The sequence below is a fragment of the Hylobates moloch genome, unplaced genomic scaffold, assembly GCF_009828535.3.
Source record: "Hylobates moloch isolate HMO894 unplaced genomic scaffold, HMol_V3 SCAFFOLD_5, whole genome shotgun sequence".
NCBI classification, from domain to species: Eukaryota; Metazoa; Chordata; class Mammalia; order Primates; family Hylobatidae; genus Hylobates; species Hylobates moloch.
This window is the reverse complement of record NW_026652280.1, coordinates 128,925,305-128,941,554: the sequence shown is the minus strand read 5'-3', so window position 1 is coordinate 128,941,554 and position 16,250 is coordinate 128,925,305. Positions and strand designations below refer to the sequence as shown.

Sequence of the window (16,250 nt, the reverse complement as noted above, 5' to 3'; positions counted from 1 at the left end):
CTTGGGAGGCTGAGGCAGGAGAATCGCTTCAACATGGGAGGCAGAGGTTGCAGTGAGCCAAGACCACAACAATGCACTCTAGCCTGGACAACAAGACTGAAACTGCATCTCAAAAAAAAAAAAAAAAAAAAATACAACACAATGTTGAAAGTGGCCCCATCCTTCCCCTTACTGTTCAGGATTTATCACAGGGGCTAAAACACGTACAGAATATGATAGCAAAGAAATCAAATCACCTTGGCATGATTAGAGAGTTGAATCAACCAAGACAAAGAAAAAATATGATGAAAAGAAGAGAATTATACCTCTAAATTTATTATCATACTATAAACCAGAGATTTGACCTAGAGATGATGTACTTTTTTCCTGTCCTTAAAATGTTTTTTCTTTATCATTTTCAGAAATCCTGTATAAGATTTCCACACCCATGGCACTACAATACACCATGTAGAAGTTGGACAAGATATACTGCTTCTAGTATTCTATATGCTAAGACTGCAGTAAACTTCTCCATTGAATTCCATTATTTATACATTACACATGTAATTCTTGTAAGCGCATACATCATTAAAAGGAAAAATGTATACAAACATTATATTTTATATCTTATTTTTATTAATTTTCATAAATTACATTGCATTCTCTCCTATATATCCTAGATCCTCATATAAATCCTAGGAGATGTTAAATCCTATTTTACAAAAAAGTAAGAATAAAATAATTAATTTACCTAAAATTACAGTTGGAGTCTCAAATTTGATTCTTACTATTGATTCTAGTATTTATTTCATATTTTTAGTTTTCTCCATTTTTCCTTCACTGTTTTTCTAATTATTCATAATATATTCCCATCACAGAAAATATAGAGTGGAAAAGCATAAGCCTCAAAAAATTATCTTTATGCCAACCAGCCAGATGTAATAGCCAAATTTCATTCCTATTTTTTCTCTGCATTTTTTATATTCAGTTGAGATAATATTCTACAAGCAATTTTGTTTCTCTCGCTATATATATACACACACACACAGATTTATTTTAAATATATGTAATCTGTGTATATATCTGTAAATATAAATATATTATATATCTGTATATATACAGATTTTATCTAATTTATAAATTTATAAATATTTTAAAATTATAAATACAAATATATAATATATATTTATATGTAATATATACATTTATATATATTTATGTTATATACATATAATTTCCTTGTCTATTGTCTTAATGGTAGACAATTAGTTTCTGTAAAATTTGTTCATGGTTATATTCCATAATTTGAGTATCACATTCATATTATGCATAATTTCTATGGCTTCTGCATAACATATTCCTAGAAGGTAAATTAATACAAAAAAAGTATGTTTGTTTTAAGTCTCTTAATACTTAGTGACACAATCCTTTCCTTAAATGTGGCAGTAATTTTCAGTCCTCTGAGAATGTGAGAATGGCTGTCTCACCATTCCATCTCTAGCCATCTGTGAGAATGGCTGTCTCGCTATTCCATCTCTAGCACTCAAAAACTTCCCACCAAACTGCATTAGCAGCAATAAGCAAGAGATTGGTGTATTTTTTATGAAATTTACACTTTTTGTTTGCCATTAGAGTTGAATATTTCCAAGGGTTACTTAATCATACTTTGCCAATTATCTACTGAGTTCCCAATTTTTAAAATCTGTCATACATATGGCAAAATAGTACATTGATGTCTTTTAATTTTGTGATTGTCCCCATTTGCATAAGCTTTTTAAAATAAGTTTGTTTTTAATTGGCACATAATAGTTGCACATATTTATTGGATACAGTGTGATGTTTCAATACGTATTAGATTGTGTAATGATCAAATCAAGGTAATTAGCATATCTATCACCTCAAACACTTGTCTTTTTTTGTTTGTTTTGTTTTTTGTTTTTTTTTTTTTTTGAGATGGAGTCTCACTCTGTCACCCAGGCTGAAGGGCAGTGGCATGATCTCTGCTCACTGCAAGCTCCACCTCCCCCGTTAACGCCATTCTCCCGCCTCAGCCTCCAAAATAGCTGCGACTACAGGCCCCCACCACCACACCCGGCTAATTTTTTGTATATTTAGTAGAGACGGGGTTTCACTGTGTTAGCCAGGATGGTCTCCATCTCCTGTGACAACACTCCAAATTTTCTCAGGTTATTTTAAAGTATACGATATATTACTATTGACTATGGTCACCTTACTGTGCTATAGAACACTAACCTCTCATTTCCACTCCACACTACTCTCCCAAGCCTCTGGTAACGACTATTCTACTCTCTACTTCTATGAGATGAAGTCTTTAAATTCCACATATAAGTGAGATCATGCAGTGTTTGCCCTTCTGTGATTAGCTTATTTCACTTAACGTAACATTTTCTAGGTTGATCCATGCTGTTGCAAATGATGGAAGCTTTTTTTTTTTTAATGGAATCAAAGCTTAGTGATTTCTTCACCTACTTGTTAGTGTATCATCTCTTCCCCCATCTCAATCTCCAAGAGTCACTTCTACATTCCACTGGACTTCAGCTGTTTCATTTATTTCCCTTAGCTCTTTAAAAATGCATGAAATTTCCTTTGGGCCATGTGAAGTGAGACTATAAAGTCCTTTTTTTTTTTTTTTTTTTTTTTTTTTTGGTCCAAACAGCAAAAACAAACAAGTAAACAGAAAAAACAAAAAACCTTTTATACCATTTATTGGGTGATTGAACATGTCCTGAACTACGTGGGTTACTTCATCATATAATAACTTCATCAGATCTTTATAGTATCTATTATCAATTACAGACACTGTTTTAAGTAACACGTAGAAGAACTTAAGAATTTCCATCTTCATTTTGAATATGATCACATTAAAAGATGTCAAATTCTTAGGGAGGTTTTGTTGTTAATTCTGTTGGGCTTTCTAGGTATAAATTATGTTTTTATAAAATAAGAGCTACCTTGTCTCCTCTATATCAAATCATACTTTCTAGTTTTGGTTTTACATCTATTACCAGGTTATAGATCTACCTTTTACTATTAGTTTTCTAAGAAATTAAGTATGTCTACGTGCGATGTGTGTGAACATGGTTTAGCTTCACTCCGGCCTCTCCGTTGGTTGTTGAGAACCCTGTTAAGTGAGCGGCAGTCAAGTGTCACATTAGCAACACAAAAACATCCCTTTAGGGCAGCACAGAACAAACCACAGCCACTAACCACATATAAGTATTTAAATTTGAATTAATAAAAATTAAGTAAAATTAAACATTCGGTTCTTCAGTTACAATCATCGCATTTCAGGTACTCAGTGGCCATATGTGGCTGATGGCTCTCACACTAAATGGCACAGATGGAGAACATTTCTCTCATCACAGAAAGGTCTGGGCAACATTGGTCTAGATGTCTCTAAGAGCCACAGAACAACGGCCAGGAATTCCATTCCCCTGTCCTTTTCTTCTTAGGCACATTATATTTCAGTCTAGTCTTACTCTGTTAGAGAAGGTTATACAGAATTTTAAATCCCAAAATATGTTTTTTCCTGGCACATATTTTCCTAAGCCCTGTATTTTCTTAGACATCTGGCTGGACTCTCCTTCTTTCTTATCCCAATGCACTATTCTTGGAAATCATATGCCTTCCCTTGGCTACAACAAGTATCAAAATACTAACAAGTCTCAAATGTGCACATCAACTCTCAGTCTTTTCCTTGAGTTGTTGCATTATATTTTCCCTCTGCCTATTGCACATTTACACGAGTTAACCTTAGCTATCTCACATTCACCTGAAAACCCAAATCTTCACTAATCCTCTTTTTTTCTCTCTACTTCAATTAATGTATTTATTTAACATTTTCTTTAGCTAGCATATTCCAGAGAACGTTGTAACCCCTCGTCCTTTTTTACACACCAGGGCTACAGGCTCACGGCATCCTTAAGACTGGGATCAGAAGGAAGCATGGGAGGGATCTAAAGTGATTTATAAACTCGGATACTGACAAAAGACCAGATTCAAGATTGCACAGCAAAGACTGGCCAGAAAGAGAGACTGGATGAGGTGGCTAAGAATCCTCTCTTTTCTGTTCTAAGCTCATAGAAATAGTAAAACCTAAATAAATAAGGAGGTACCCAAGATGGCGAAAGGCCCCCCAACACTGCAGCCACAATAGGACAATCTTCAGATGTGGGTCCAGCTCTGTTCCAGTTACTCCTGGCTAGACACACTCAGGACAAGAACACCACTGTGGGGACCTGGAGCCACTTAGGGGCTGCTGAAGAGATCAAGCTAATAAGAAAAAGGGATGCTCCATGTCCTTACCCATAAGTGGGAATTGAACAATGAGAACACTTGGACACAGGAAGGGGAACATCACACACCAGGGGCCTGTCGTGGGGTGGGGGGAGGGGGGAGGGATAGCATTAGGAGATATACCTAATGTAAATAACGAGTTAATGAGTGCAGCACACCAACATGGCGCATGTATACATATGTAACAAACCTGCACATTGTGCACATGTACCCTAGAACTTAAAGTATAATTAAAAAAAAAAAAGAAAGAAAAAGGGATGGTCCCATAGTCAAGCTATGCCAGGCCAATGGACTAATAGAGAAGCTACCATGAAATGTTCTGGGCCAGGGAAAAGACTGAAATACTCAGGCTCTGGGTCTTCACCTCAAGCATATTCCAAACACATTTTAAAAAGAACCTGACCCACCATATACTAAATTGTTGTATGCTATTAATTACTAAATTATTCCACTGTGTTTAATGAATCCAGACATTACCAATAATGTGTGTGTGTGTAAGTAAAATGTATAACTTAAGCAAACAAGTACATTTCATGCCATAAAATTAAATTCTCATTTAAATTATCCAGACTACTGCTTTGTCTCATAGAATGGGTGGTTGGCAAGTTATTCCAGTCAGGTAATACTTGTTTTTATCATCAGTTCATCTCTAGTTTTTTAAAAAACAGGACATCCTGGTATGTTCTAAAATGTTATGTATAACAAAATTTGGCAGAATCTAATAATCTCTTCATATGAAATTCATTCTTATAATTCAATTTGTTTTGTTCTTGAGGACAAATTTCCTACACTGATTACATATCCTTTCCTTGTTCGTTGTATTTTCCTTATTCACGTCATTTTTCATTCACATTGCCTCTTTTCAGTTCTTTCTGTCTTTTGGTCTTCAGTTCTTTTATTCAAAGCTAAGAGTTGGCACCCTCTTTGTCTTCCTGTTTGTCTATGTATTTACTTCAAAATAAATAGATATAAAAATATAGAGAATAACTGCAGTTTTCCAAGTAAATATTGGCATGCATGTTTACTGTATTTAAACTTATCATAATGAGCATTTACAAAAAATGTTAAATTTATAGCAGTGGTAATTTTAGGATAAACCACTATGTATGGTGAAAATTAGAAATTCATTCATAATTTCTGCATTAGCCTTTTCCAAAATAAGTATTTTACACCTTATTTTTAATTTGCTAAAATTTTCAATAACTTAAACTTTCTGAGAATATCTGATTGCATTTTATACAGATTCAAATTCTCTATTGTGCACTCAGTTTTATTTTTCCCTCTTTTTTATTAGTAAAGACATTAACAATAAAATAGGCTCACTTGCTCCAGCTGGTAATTTCTCGTACTAGTAATATATTATTCCTCTTTTTGTGACATCATAATCATCTATACAGAAGTACCATGTATCTTTGTGTAGAAGCTACTGTTTCCATTAAATTTAATTACCTCCCCCTGTGGTTTTAAATAGAAGTGGCTTCAAAATGAGGGCAGCTTCTATTAAATTTAATTACTTTCTCCTGCTGCTTGCATGGTAAAAGGAAGGTTACTAAATGAGAGCAGCTTCTAAACTAAAGTATATGGTAACTGTGTGCTAGCAATAACAAAATCGTATCTAAACTACCTTTCTAGGAAGCCTCTTAGATTTATCCTTTCTCTCATTTTAATTTTTTTAGCCTTAACATCCTTGAAAAATGAGCATTAAGATAGAAGAAGGCATATTTTAAAAACATTTTAATTTTATAGGCTAAATAAATATAAATGTACTGTTTCTTTACAAATATATTGGAAATTATGCTACTCAAATATTCAAGCTCAGAACTTTTAAGACTACTACCATTTGTTGTTTTCTCACTCTAAGAATGATGAGTTTTATTTCCCACACATTTTCAATGTCTAATAAAAAGCCTTTCTTGATTCTGATCAAATAGATTTGAAAAATGCTTCACTAAAAGTTATTTACAAGGCATCAAATTTGGGGCAATTTCATATAAATATTCAGAATTACTGATGTTAAGAAATGAAAAAAGAAAAAAAGTCAGGCTCATTATAGACCACTATAGTTAAAAGGAAGTTAATTATATGCTTTGTAATAGAGTAAAAATGTAAATCACTAAAAATACTATAATATAATCCTATAAAATGTTATAGAAGATGAAAATGCAAGTACCTCTCTTTAAATTAAATATTAATTAGGAGGAAATACTACTCAATTAAAGCACCATTGTACAATGTCTATTTCTTTATATACAGGCAGAATTTAGATGAACAATATTTTCATTCAATCACACAGTTTAGTATAAATATAAAACAAGACACCCCTTAAGCATTTTAAGTAACAAATTAAACATTTACATTTTTTACTGTGCACTGAGGCTTAACATTTATGCAGCTTCAAAACCAAAGTACAGCCTCAAGGGAAGTCTCTCCACTGACAAATTAATACCTTAGAGAACAGAGCTGAATGGTGGCAATGAACTCATTTGTTCCCCAAATAATGAAGAATGACTTTTTCTTTACCACATCTGTGACTGTTGCTATGGTGACCCAGACTTACCTCATTGCTTCTCGGAGAGCTCCTCGCTCACCAAGAGTCGTGTGCTTGATGTCATCAAAATTATTCTCCAGCTTCTCACAATTCTGCAACATATTTAAAAATTGCATTAATTCTCTAAGATCCTGAGAAAAATTATATCTATGCAGTTATGCAAACATATAATTGATTATATTGATCATGGACTCATGAAAAATATGCATACCACTTTAATTGGGTAGCATTCATTAAAATTGACAGTTAAATACAACAATAACAAAATAAAAACATTTTATGATACAGCTGTCACAGAAGTCTCGTTATCAATTTTTCAAAGTGGAGTTTCGTTATCAATTTTTCAAAGTGGATAAACAGAAGAAATGAATTTATAAAAGTAGGAAAACTTCTTAAGTTTGGAGGAATAAAAATTAGTTCTCTAAAATAATCTTAAGTATAGAAAATCCAATTTAAACTCAAAAGAGACAGTAAGTTTTTAATCACCATAAACAGTATACAATAAATAACAAGTTCTAAATAAGTTAGCATTGACTAAGATGAAGGGATAGAGCACAGATATAATAATAAAAGTTTCAAAATTTTTGAATCAAAATTTTATAATTAGATCTTTAACAATTTTATGTGTAATATTTACAACTGTACATATATATTTATGTACTTGAAACTAAAGTTCAAATCTTAAAATTAGGTGAAAATTAGATCAGATCAGGTTCTTAGAAGAATTTTAAGACTGAGTAAATACGACATAAGCAGTTTAAATTTCATAAGTGTTTCTACTTTTTGATAAAATAGCAATACTAGACTGAGTTTTCTAAAAGTACTTTAAAAAATTTTTACTACAATTCTAAATATAATTATGTATACTTAAAACTCACTTAATCTGAGAGAACCCGAATAGGTTTTGAGGGCATAAACTGTAGAAATTTTAAATTTATATATATATATATATATATATATATATATATATATATATATATATGAATCTTTTGGCACCCTAGATTTCTTATGGAATTTACTAGTATTTAGGTAATAAAATAACTAGATTTAGTGTATTAGGTAACCTTACAGAAAGAAAAACTAAATAACAAAATTTTAGTATTAATATGTTCTTTCTATTCTTGAATAAGTATCCTGAATTTTAAAAAATTACAGATATTATATTAATAATTTCCAATGTACAAGAATTGATTTGAAATATATTGGTATATAAACCACTATTTTTAACCTTGATATTTTTTAAAACTAAGTCAAATTAAGGCAAAGATCCTTTTAACAAACACACACAGTTATATGCTGTTATAATTAAAATCTTTGAAATTACCAAAATCAATCTAAAATAATTAAAATTATATATTTTTCAAAAAGTCCTTTTGGGGTATATACATTAAAAATATCCTCTTCTGTCTTGTCTTCCCACATTTTTAGAAGCGTCTTTCAATGAAGAGAATTGCTTAAGCTGAGATCGAATTTGTTAGTTTTCTAATTTAAGTACACTGTTTTTGTGTCCTGTTTAAGAAATTTAAAAACTTTCTCAAAGTTATAAATGTTGTTGATTGAGACCATTAAGAAAAAATATATATAATTTTTTGTTTGTTTCTTTTTGGCCCTGAAATTCCTCATCAGCTTCCTCCTCTTTGCCAATCCTACTGCAATCTTTTTTTCATTTCTTTTATTTTTTTTAATTATACTTTAAGTTCTAGGGTACAGGAACGTGCAGTTTTGTTACACAGGTATATATGTGCCATGTTGGCTTGCTGCACCCATCAACTCGTCACTTCATTAGGTATTTCTCCTAATGCTATACCTCCCTCAGCCCCCCACTCCCAGACAGGCTCCAGTGTGTGATGTTCCCCACCCTGTTTCCATGTGTTCTCGTTGGTCAATTCCCACCTATGAGTGAGAACATGCGGTGTTTGGTTTTCTCTCCTTGCAATAGTTTGCTGAGAACGATGGTTTCCAGCTTCATCCATGTCCCTGCAAAGGACGTGAAGTCATCTTTTTTCATGGCTGCGAAGTATTCCATGGTGTATATGTGCCACATTTTCTTAATCCAGTTTATCATTGATGGACATTTGGGCTGGTTCCAAGTCTTTGCTATTGTGAATAGTGCCTCAATAAACATATGTGTGTATCCTACTGTAATTTTTAACTTTACTTGGGCCTCCACCACTGCAGAGGAACAAGTTCATAAAATAATTAAAGAAATAACAAAATTATTGGACATAAAATTTTTAAGGTCCATTCCTAGCATAAACAGCAGGGTTGGAAGACTACTTGACTATCTAGTTTTTCTAGCCACAGACACAGGGGACAAACACATTATTGGATTAAAATAAGAGACAGAAGGCTGGGCCGAGTGGCTCATGCCTGTAATCCCAGCACTTTGGGAGGCTGAGGTGGGTGGATCATGAGGTCAAGAGATGGAGACCATCCTGGCCAACATGGTGAACCCCGTCTCTACTAAAAATACAAAAATTAGCTGGGCATGGTGGGCACACCTGTAGTCCCAGCTACTCATGAGGCGGAGGTCGCACCACTGCACTCCAGCCGGGTGACAGAGTGAGACTCCGTCTCAAAAAAAAAAAAGAAAGAGAGAAAGAGAGAAAGTGGACATGTGGACACTGAGAGACTGTAGTAGCCACACTGAGTAGCCACACTGAGCGCTCAGTGATGCCAGGAATTGAAGGTAGCCAAATTTCTGATTTAGCTGAAATATCATGTTTCAGAGTACCTTCACTATAATGAGTAGAAGCTCCAACCTTAATAATAATTTTATCAGGAACTGGTTAAAATGGCATATTCTGCCTCGATGTAGCATGGGAAACCCAAAATGACTATTAGGCTAACTAACAGAAGAATGAATGCTCCATGTTTTATACTTTGTGTCTGCATAAAGTTTATTATGCCCAACAGAACAATGAAGGAAATAAGCACTGTAGCATTTAAACAGTTAACTATTACCTTGACTAAAAATACTTCTGTATACAGAAATTGAAATCAAATCTATTTTTTTATGCTTCACGAACCATATATAGAAGCACTAAGTAACAGACACATGATTTGAATTATATTTAAGACAATATTAGACTCTTGCCATAGAGAATAAGTATTTCAAGTAACTAACATCTTTATCTGCTCAAAATTCTCCATAAATAAAAGTAAGCATCAAACATCCACTGAGTAAAGGGCAAACAGATTCACTGCACGTTTACCACCAATAACACCTCTCTAACATTAGAGACAACTGTAGGTAAAATTGAGCCAGCGGCCTCCAATCAAAATCTGTTCCCAGCCCAGTTTATATGAGCATGGATCTGAGAAAAACTGTAAATTATTTGTAATCAACAAGTTATTCATTCTTGGGGATTCTGTAAGTTAGTACAGGACTGTCCCGGAATACGATTTCAGTGACAAGTATGACATAGGGGACTTACTTTACAGGATAGGAAAGTTCACAAAAATTCAAAAAAATTATCTTATCTGTAGTAGTGGCTTGTGATTTCCACCCTCCAAGTGCCTCCTAATTTCCTTTGACCAATATAATCGCAAGAGAAACCTACAACCATCACAGCAGAAGAAAGGAAAAGGCAACAGATAAAAAGAGAAAAGGGGACAGAGAGAATGAATTAATAAACTACTCCTGAGAACGGCAAGCAGAAGAACAAAAATAATCCGTGATTAGTAACAAAATACTGGAACAAAAAGCAGGTCTGCTAGCCTAGACAACGTGGAGCAAGAAAGTGGTAACACACAGGAAAAATGGAAGGTCACAAGGTATTAAATTTAATGCCGACCAGACATGCCATGTAATATAACAGGCACAGGTTAGCTCTAATTAATTAGTAGAAAGCTGAAAATTCGGAAAAATTTGTATCAGCAACCATGGTACACATTATAGCTTTAATATATAATGTATTGTGTGTGTGGGGTGTGTGTGTGTGTGTGTGTGTGTGTGTGTGTGTGTGTGTATTAATTATAGTAAACCATTTAATATTGAGTAGTGACTCTGGATTAGGTACTTTTTCTAGGAAGTCTAACCATTTAATCTGCATGACAACCGTATGTATTCCTATTTTACAAATGAGGAAACAACCACAAGGGAGATTAAGGTAAAGCTTGCCCAGGGTTATATAGTTAGCAAGGGATAAAGCAGGGATTTGAACCCAAGCAGTCTAGCCTCAGAGCCAGACTCAAACTCCTCACGAGTCCACTTTTAAAGAGTAAACTGCATAAGTGAATATAATAAAGTTCTGAATAGGCCTTCCTTTAGGTGTCATCAAATTTAAATACTGAGCTGGATGGAAAATAGTTTACTAGTAGAGTCAAATGGAGCAGAAGCTCTTGCAGGATTCTGTTTTACATCTGTCTGGAAGTGCTATACTTTATAATGTAGAAAAATATGGAATCCAATATACACATTTAGGCCAAATTAATACCCATAAATATTTTGCATGCAACAGTCTTTATTTGGGTCTGTGACACCACCGTGACAAATATAATGAGCAATTAAATTCCCAAGTGTTCTGATTTTGGCAGCAATTAAAGTAGAAACTGGAAACTAAGCATCAAAAAGAACTGGTTTTGGTGGCCTCCTGCCAAATAATCCCCATGGGTTGAGGGAAGGTCTAGAGTTTCAATTGTGATAGATTTCATAGTGTTTTATATCTCATCTGTGTTAAGGATTCTATAAAAGTGTAATGAAACAAGTAGAACACCAACAGTCACATGAAAGAAAATAATATACAAGGAGATTTCGGAATGCTGAGAATTTTAAATAAAATTCACTGAGTTATCTTCGCTCAAATTATACCAAAAAAATCAAAAAGTTCAACCAAAAATCTACTGATTCTGGATGGAGGTAGAAAGAGGCAAAAAAAAAAAAAAAAAAAAAAAAAAACAGCTAGCAAATTAAATTATTAAATAAAACAAATCACTGATAATTCCACAGGACTTTATTTCCATGGGACTGCATTTTTATGTTATAATTATGATAACTAAAACTAAATCAGATCTAAAATTTATATACAAACCTAAATTGAATAAATTAGGAAACCAATTTTAATAAATGAAAAGTCACAAAGAGTTAATGGCATAGCTATTGGAGTTTAAGTCTCAGAATTACTAAGTAACAAAGGCTCGAGTTAATGAATTAAATTTCAGCACAGAAAAAAAAATCTTGAAAATCTATCACATGTCAGGGATAATACTATGCACAGGGATATGAAGGTAAATAAGACAAGACCTCAACTTGCTCACATGTAGTAAGAATACAGAGGAGAGAAAGGAAATAATTCTCTTGGAACAAGAGATGACTGAGTTTGTTACTTCCAAATGTGTCTTTGAAATGATTTAAAATTTTCCAGATTAAGAGAAAAAAAGGGGGAGGGCTAAGGTAGTAAAATTGGCTCTAGCCTCAGACCTTACCATTACTGTCTACAAGCTAAGTCCTTACGCAAGTTAATTAACTCAGTTTCCTCAATGTGAAATATACTTACCTTCTAGAGCTATCAACAAGATTAAATGAGGTAATATATGTAAATCCATTAGTACATTCAGCAACGACGTTTTCAATAAAGGTGGAAAAAGAGGAAAGAATAAACAGAAGAAGAGTATCCATGAACCCCAACTCAATCCTAATGGATCAGATTTCATATGGTGAAACAGAAAAAAAAAATGTGCATTTTTCATGTTTACCTGGTGATTTTTACAAATAATAAAGTAAAAGAAAGTCTTTATGGAATTTTTTTTAACTTTCTTGTCATAAGACTCCTATGGGAGTATAATGAAAACCATGATCCTTTTCCTTAAAAAATTACATTTTCACAAAAGTACATATGCACAAGTACACAATATGCTATGCTATATACAATTTCAGTGGGCCAATACAGCTCCTGAAGCCCATCTATGGCCCAACGTCTATGTGCACCAAATTTTAGTATCAGGGAGGATGATCTCACAATGAACCTAAACAGCTTAAAAACGGAAGTTACAAATATAATCAGCAGTCCAAGAACCTTGTGAAACAAGGGGTCCGGAAGTTGGCAAATTTCTATTGCTGTTTGACAATAAAGCATCTTAGGTTCAAACATCAAATGGCTAACTTAAAAAAAGACACAAAAGTCAATCCTGTTGCCAAGATAGAAATGAAAACCAGTCATTCACTCATTCATTCATTCAATATTTATTTAGAACATAATGGGTGCTAGATAGTATGCTAATCATTGAGATACCAATGTTTAAAACCTTTTTTTAACTCCTTATTTTCAAAAAAATAGCCAATTCAATAGAGTAACTGCTATAAGGTAAATACACCTCACATCCATTGCCATGTATTAGTGATATATCAGCAATAATTACAAATCTCAGCTGGTTGAAAACCTGCAGGATACTAAATTTTGAAGGAACCTCAGAGAATTATCACAAGGGAAACCACCACTCTTATGAAGGCAATGATAAATTTCATATTTTAAAATATGAGGAATATTTAAGTAAAATGGCACACTCCAACATGTACTGCTACAATTCTAAGACAGTTCAATGTTGGTTAATACAAAGCTTTTCTTTAGGATATAAAGTAAATTGGGAAAAGGTAATACAAGTACATGCATTTCTCATGTAGTTAGAATTTCCTAAGGTCTAGGTTCCTCTAAAAAAAAAAAAAATTGAGTCAATTAGGTGAACTTACTCTTCCTGGAAAGTGTTGTATCTTAATTTTTGCACTCAACAAGAAGTCTCAAAACTAGCCCTGATGAAGTTCTTTACAAGTAAGAAATAATTACTATATTCATATTTTTTTAACTCTAGATGAACATTCTACTATCAATATATGATTTCCAGTTCTAATCAACAGATTCATATTTCAATAGATAATTGCTTTTCCCTTTGGTGTGTCTTAACTAGTCTAATCCTTTCAGGGAACATTAAGAGGTAATCATATTTAGCTAATGTCATTTCACTAATTGTGGCCAGCTTACAATCAGGCCCTGTCTAGGAGAATCTTATATGAGTCACAGTGAAATACAATATAATGCAGTAGGAGAGGTAGGAGCTATGCAGAGAGAAAATGTTTTTGAGTTTCATCTCCACAACTAAACAGCTTATGTGTTCTTACAAAAATGCTTAACATTTTAATCTGCAAATAGTACTTCATAAAATGAAGGTATCAATGAAGATGATGAAAGTAATATTACCCATTCGAAGTGTTATTGTAAAGATTAAAGTAAATAAAAACATGTATGTGAAAATATACGCATTGTTCAAACATTATTACATATTTTTTAAAAGACAGAATGAATCTCATTTCTGCCTTCATAGTCTGAAAGTATGTTAATTTTATTTGAAATATTTTAAGATTTCATCTCTCATACACAGTAAGAATTAAGTAATATTTTAGTACTTTTTTGAGATAAATTAAAATAAAAAGTTTAGCTACAGTATCCTACCCGCTGATAATTCATTCCTATATCTATGAGAGGTCAACAAAATTCAGGATAAAGTATTTGCTTTTTAATCATAATTTCATATTTAAAATTACAATGTGTTTGCGTAATGTATGGTTATACTTTGATTGAGTCTCATATGGTTTACATGATAATCAAACGAAACACAGTATAATTATTTCAACATATATTGTGGAGTTCTATGTCCCATGTACTGCCAACCACAAACTATTATACAAATATTGATATCTACTATTTTGGAAGCCATTATAATTTACTTACTCACTTAATCTTGACAAGAGGGAAGGCTCTCCAAGAGCAATTTAAAAATGAAAATCTACTATTTCAACCAGGGAAGCCTGCTCACCTTTAAGCTCCAAACAATCTGACCCATCTCCACTAAATTAATTACCGCCACAGGGAAACCACAGCTACACAATTGCTCTCTAGGATATTATCCCTATAAGGATAAAAAATTTGATGTAATCTAGAGGCTTTAAACTTAAAACAATCCCTTGTCCTTGATGGAGTTTTCCTGAAGCATCTGGCAATCCCTGCTAGACTAAGTGGTGTCTAAGCAAATGAGGAAAACTTTGGTATCAGGGATGGGGTGGGGGTGGCAAAGTCAAATAAATCCACTGTTACTACTTGAGCATCAGTAGTGTTCCTCTATGTCTCAATTTTGGATGGTTAAGTTTTTCATCTATGTTTATAGGACTATCACTCACTTAATAATATTAAACAAATGTCTCATTTACTCAATCCAATGAGTTTGTTCGTGCATTTATTAGTAACACAGAAAACATGTTATTCTTAGTCTTCGGAAATCAAGTTTTAATGTATGCTTAATTTAGTTAAAATATACAAAAGTCTATTTAGATGGTAAGGCTGTGTAATGCAATGCATGACGTACTGTAATAACACCACCCAGTGTGTGTAAGATGTAAAGTTAGACACCAGGTAAACTCACAGATGTAAACAGTCTTTTCTCTAGAACATACTTAGAAGGATCACTTATTTAAAAAATATGTTGTTTAAAAAACAATTAACATCTGAATATGTATTACCTTAAGCTACCTCAATTCTCTGTTTGGAAAAAAAAACCTTGAGATCACAGTGGAGTGGGTCAGTTCAAATAGAAACAAGGAATTTACTAGATTAGGGCTCTAAAAATTAACAATCTTTGGTGTATCATGAATTTTAAATGTACATTACAAAGAAAAATATGCAAGCCAATTTAACATAAGTCTCAATAAATAGTGCCTAAGTTGATAAGCTGATTTTTGTTTACAAAGAAAAAATACGCCTAAGATTTCCGTATACTGTACACAGTTACGGAATGGTTGGTACTAGATAGATATCAAATAAAAAACCTAAAATAGTATTTCTGATCATTTAGCTTTAAAAGCACATGTGTGCATTTTAATACATGAGGAAAGATTAATAGTACCATTTAAGTTTTTGTGTTAAGTTAAAATTCAGAGAAGCAATCATTTTTAAGTCACAAAAGATAAAGCCTTCTAATATCCTTCTGGTTTTGGAGGAATAAAGGCTTTTACTTGACAGTTACTTACATGAATTTGTATCAAAAAGAGAATTTGGCAGAGACTTCTAAATTCATAACAATTGTCTATTAGTCTGTTTTTAATAATTTTTTCTTTGGCATGTAATCCTCTTTAATTAGATTCCACTCTCTGTTGTTTCAAGACTCCATAAACGGGTGTCTTATGCACCAGCTGCTAAAGCAGGAGTTACTGTCTAAATGATATTCACAATGAGTATTTAGAAGGTTTACAATTATACCCTTGCTAATAAATTGTGCTATTTTCCCCAACAATTTTAAGTGCTAATCTTCAGAAGGCATTTTAAAATTAGCTAAAATTCTGTCAAGAGATTTACAAAAATTGTTAGCATGAAGATAATTATGTCACAGTCCTTGGACTCCATCTCTGATTGTGTGCATA

At 32.9% G+C, this 16,250-nt stretch overlaps 1 protein-coding gene across 2 annotated transcripts in view; it reads right to left on the bottom strand.

Annotated features, from left to right (window-relative positions):
• DPYD (dihydropyrimidine dehydrogenase) overlaps positions 1-16,250 on the bottom strand; it is an 870,422-nt gene that overhangs the window by 761,254 nt on the left and 92,918 nt on the right. For both annotated transcript variants that reach the window (XM_032155292.2, XM_032155293.2), the window contains exon 3: positions 6,854-6,936. In XM_032155292.2, coding sequence (XP_032011183.1) covers positions 6,854-6,936 — 83 coding nt within the window. The remainder of the gene's footprint in view (positions 1-6,853; positions 6,937-16,250) is intronic.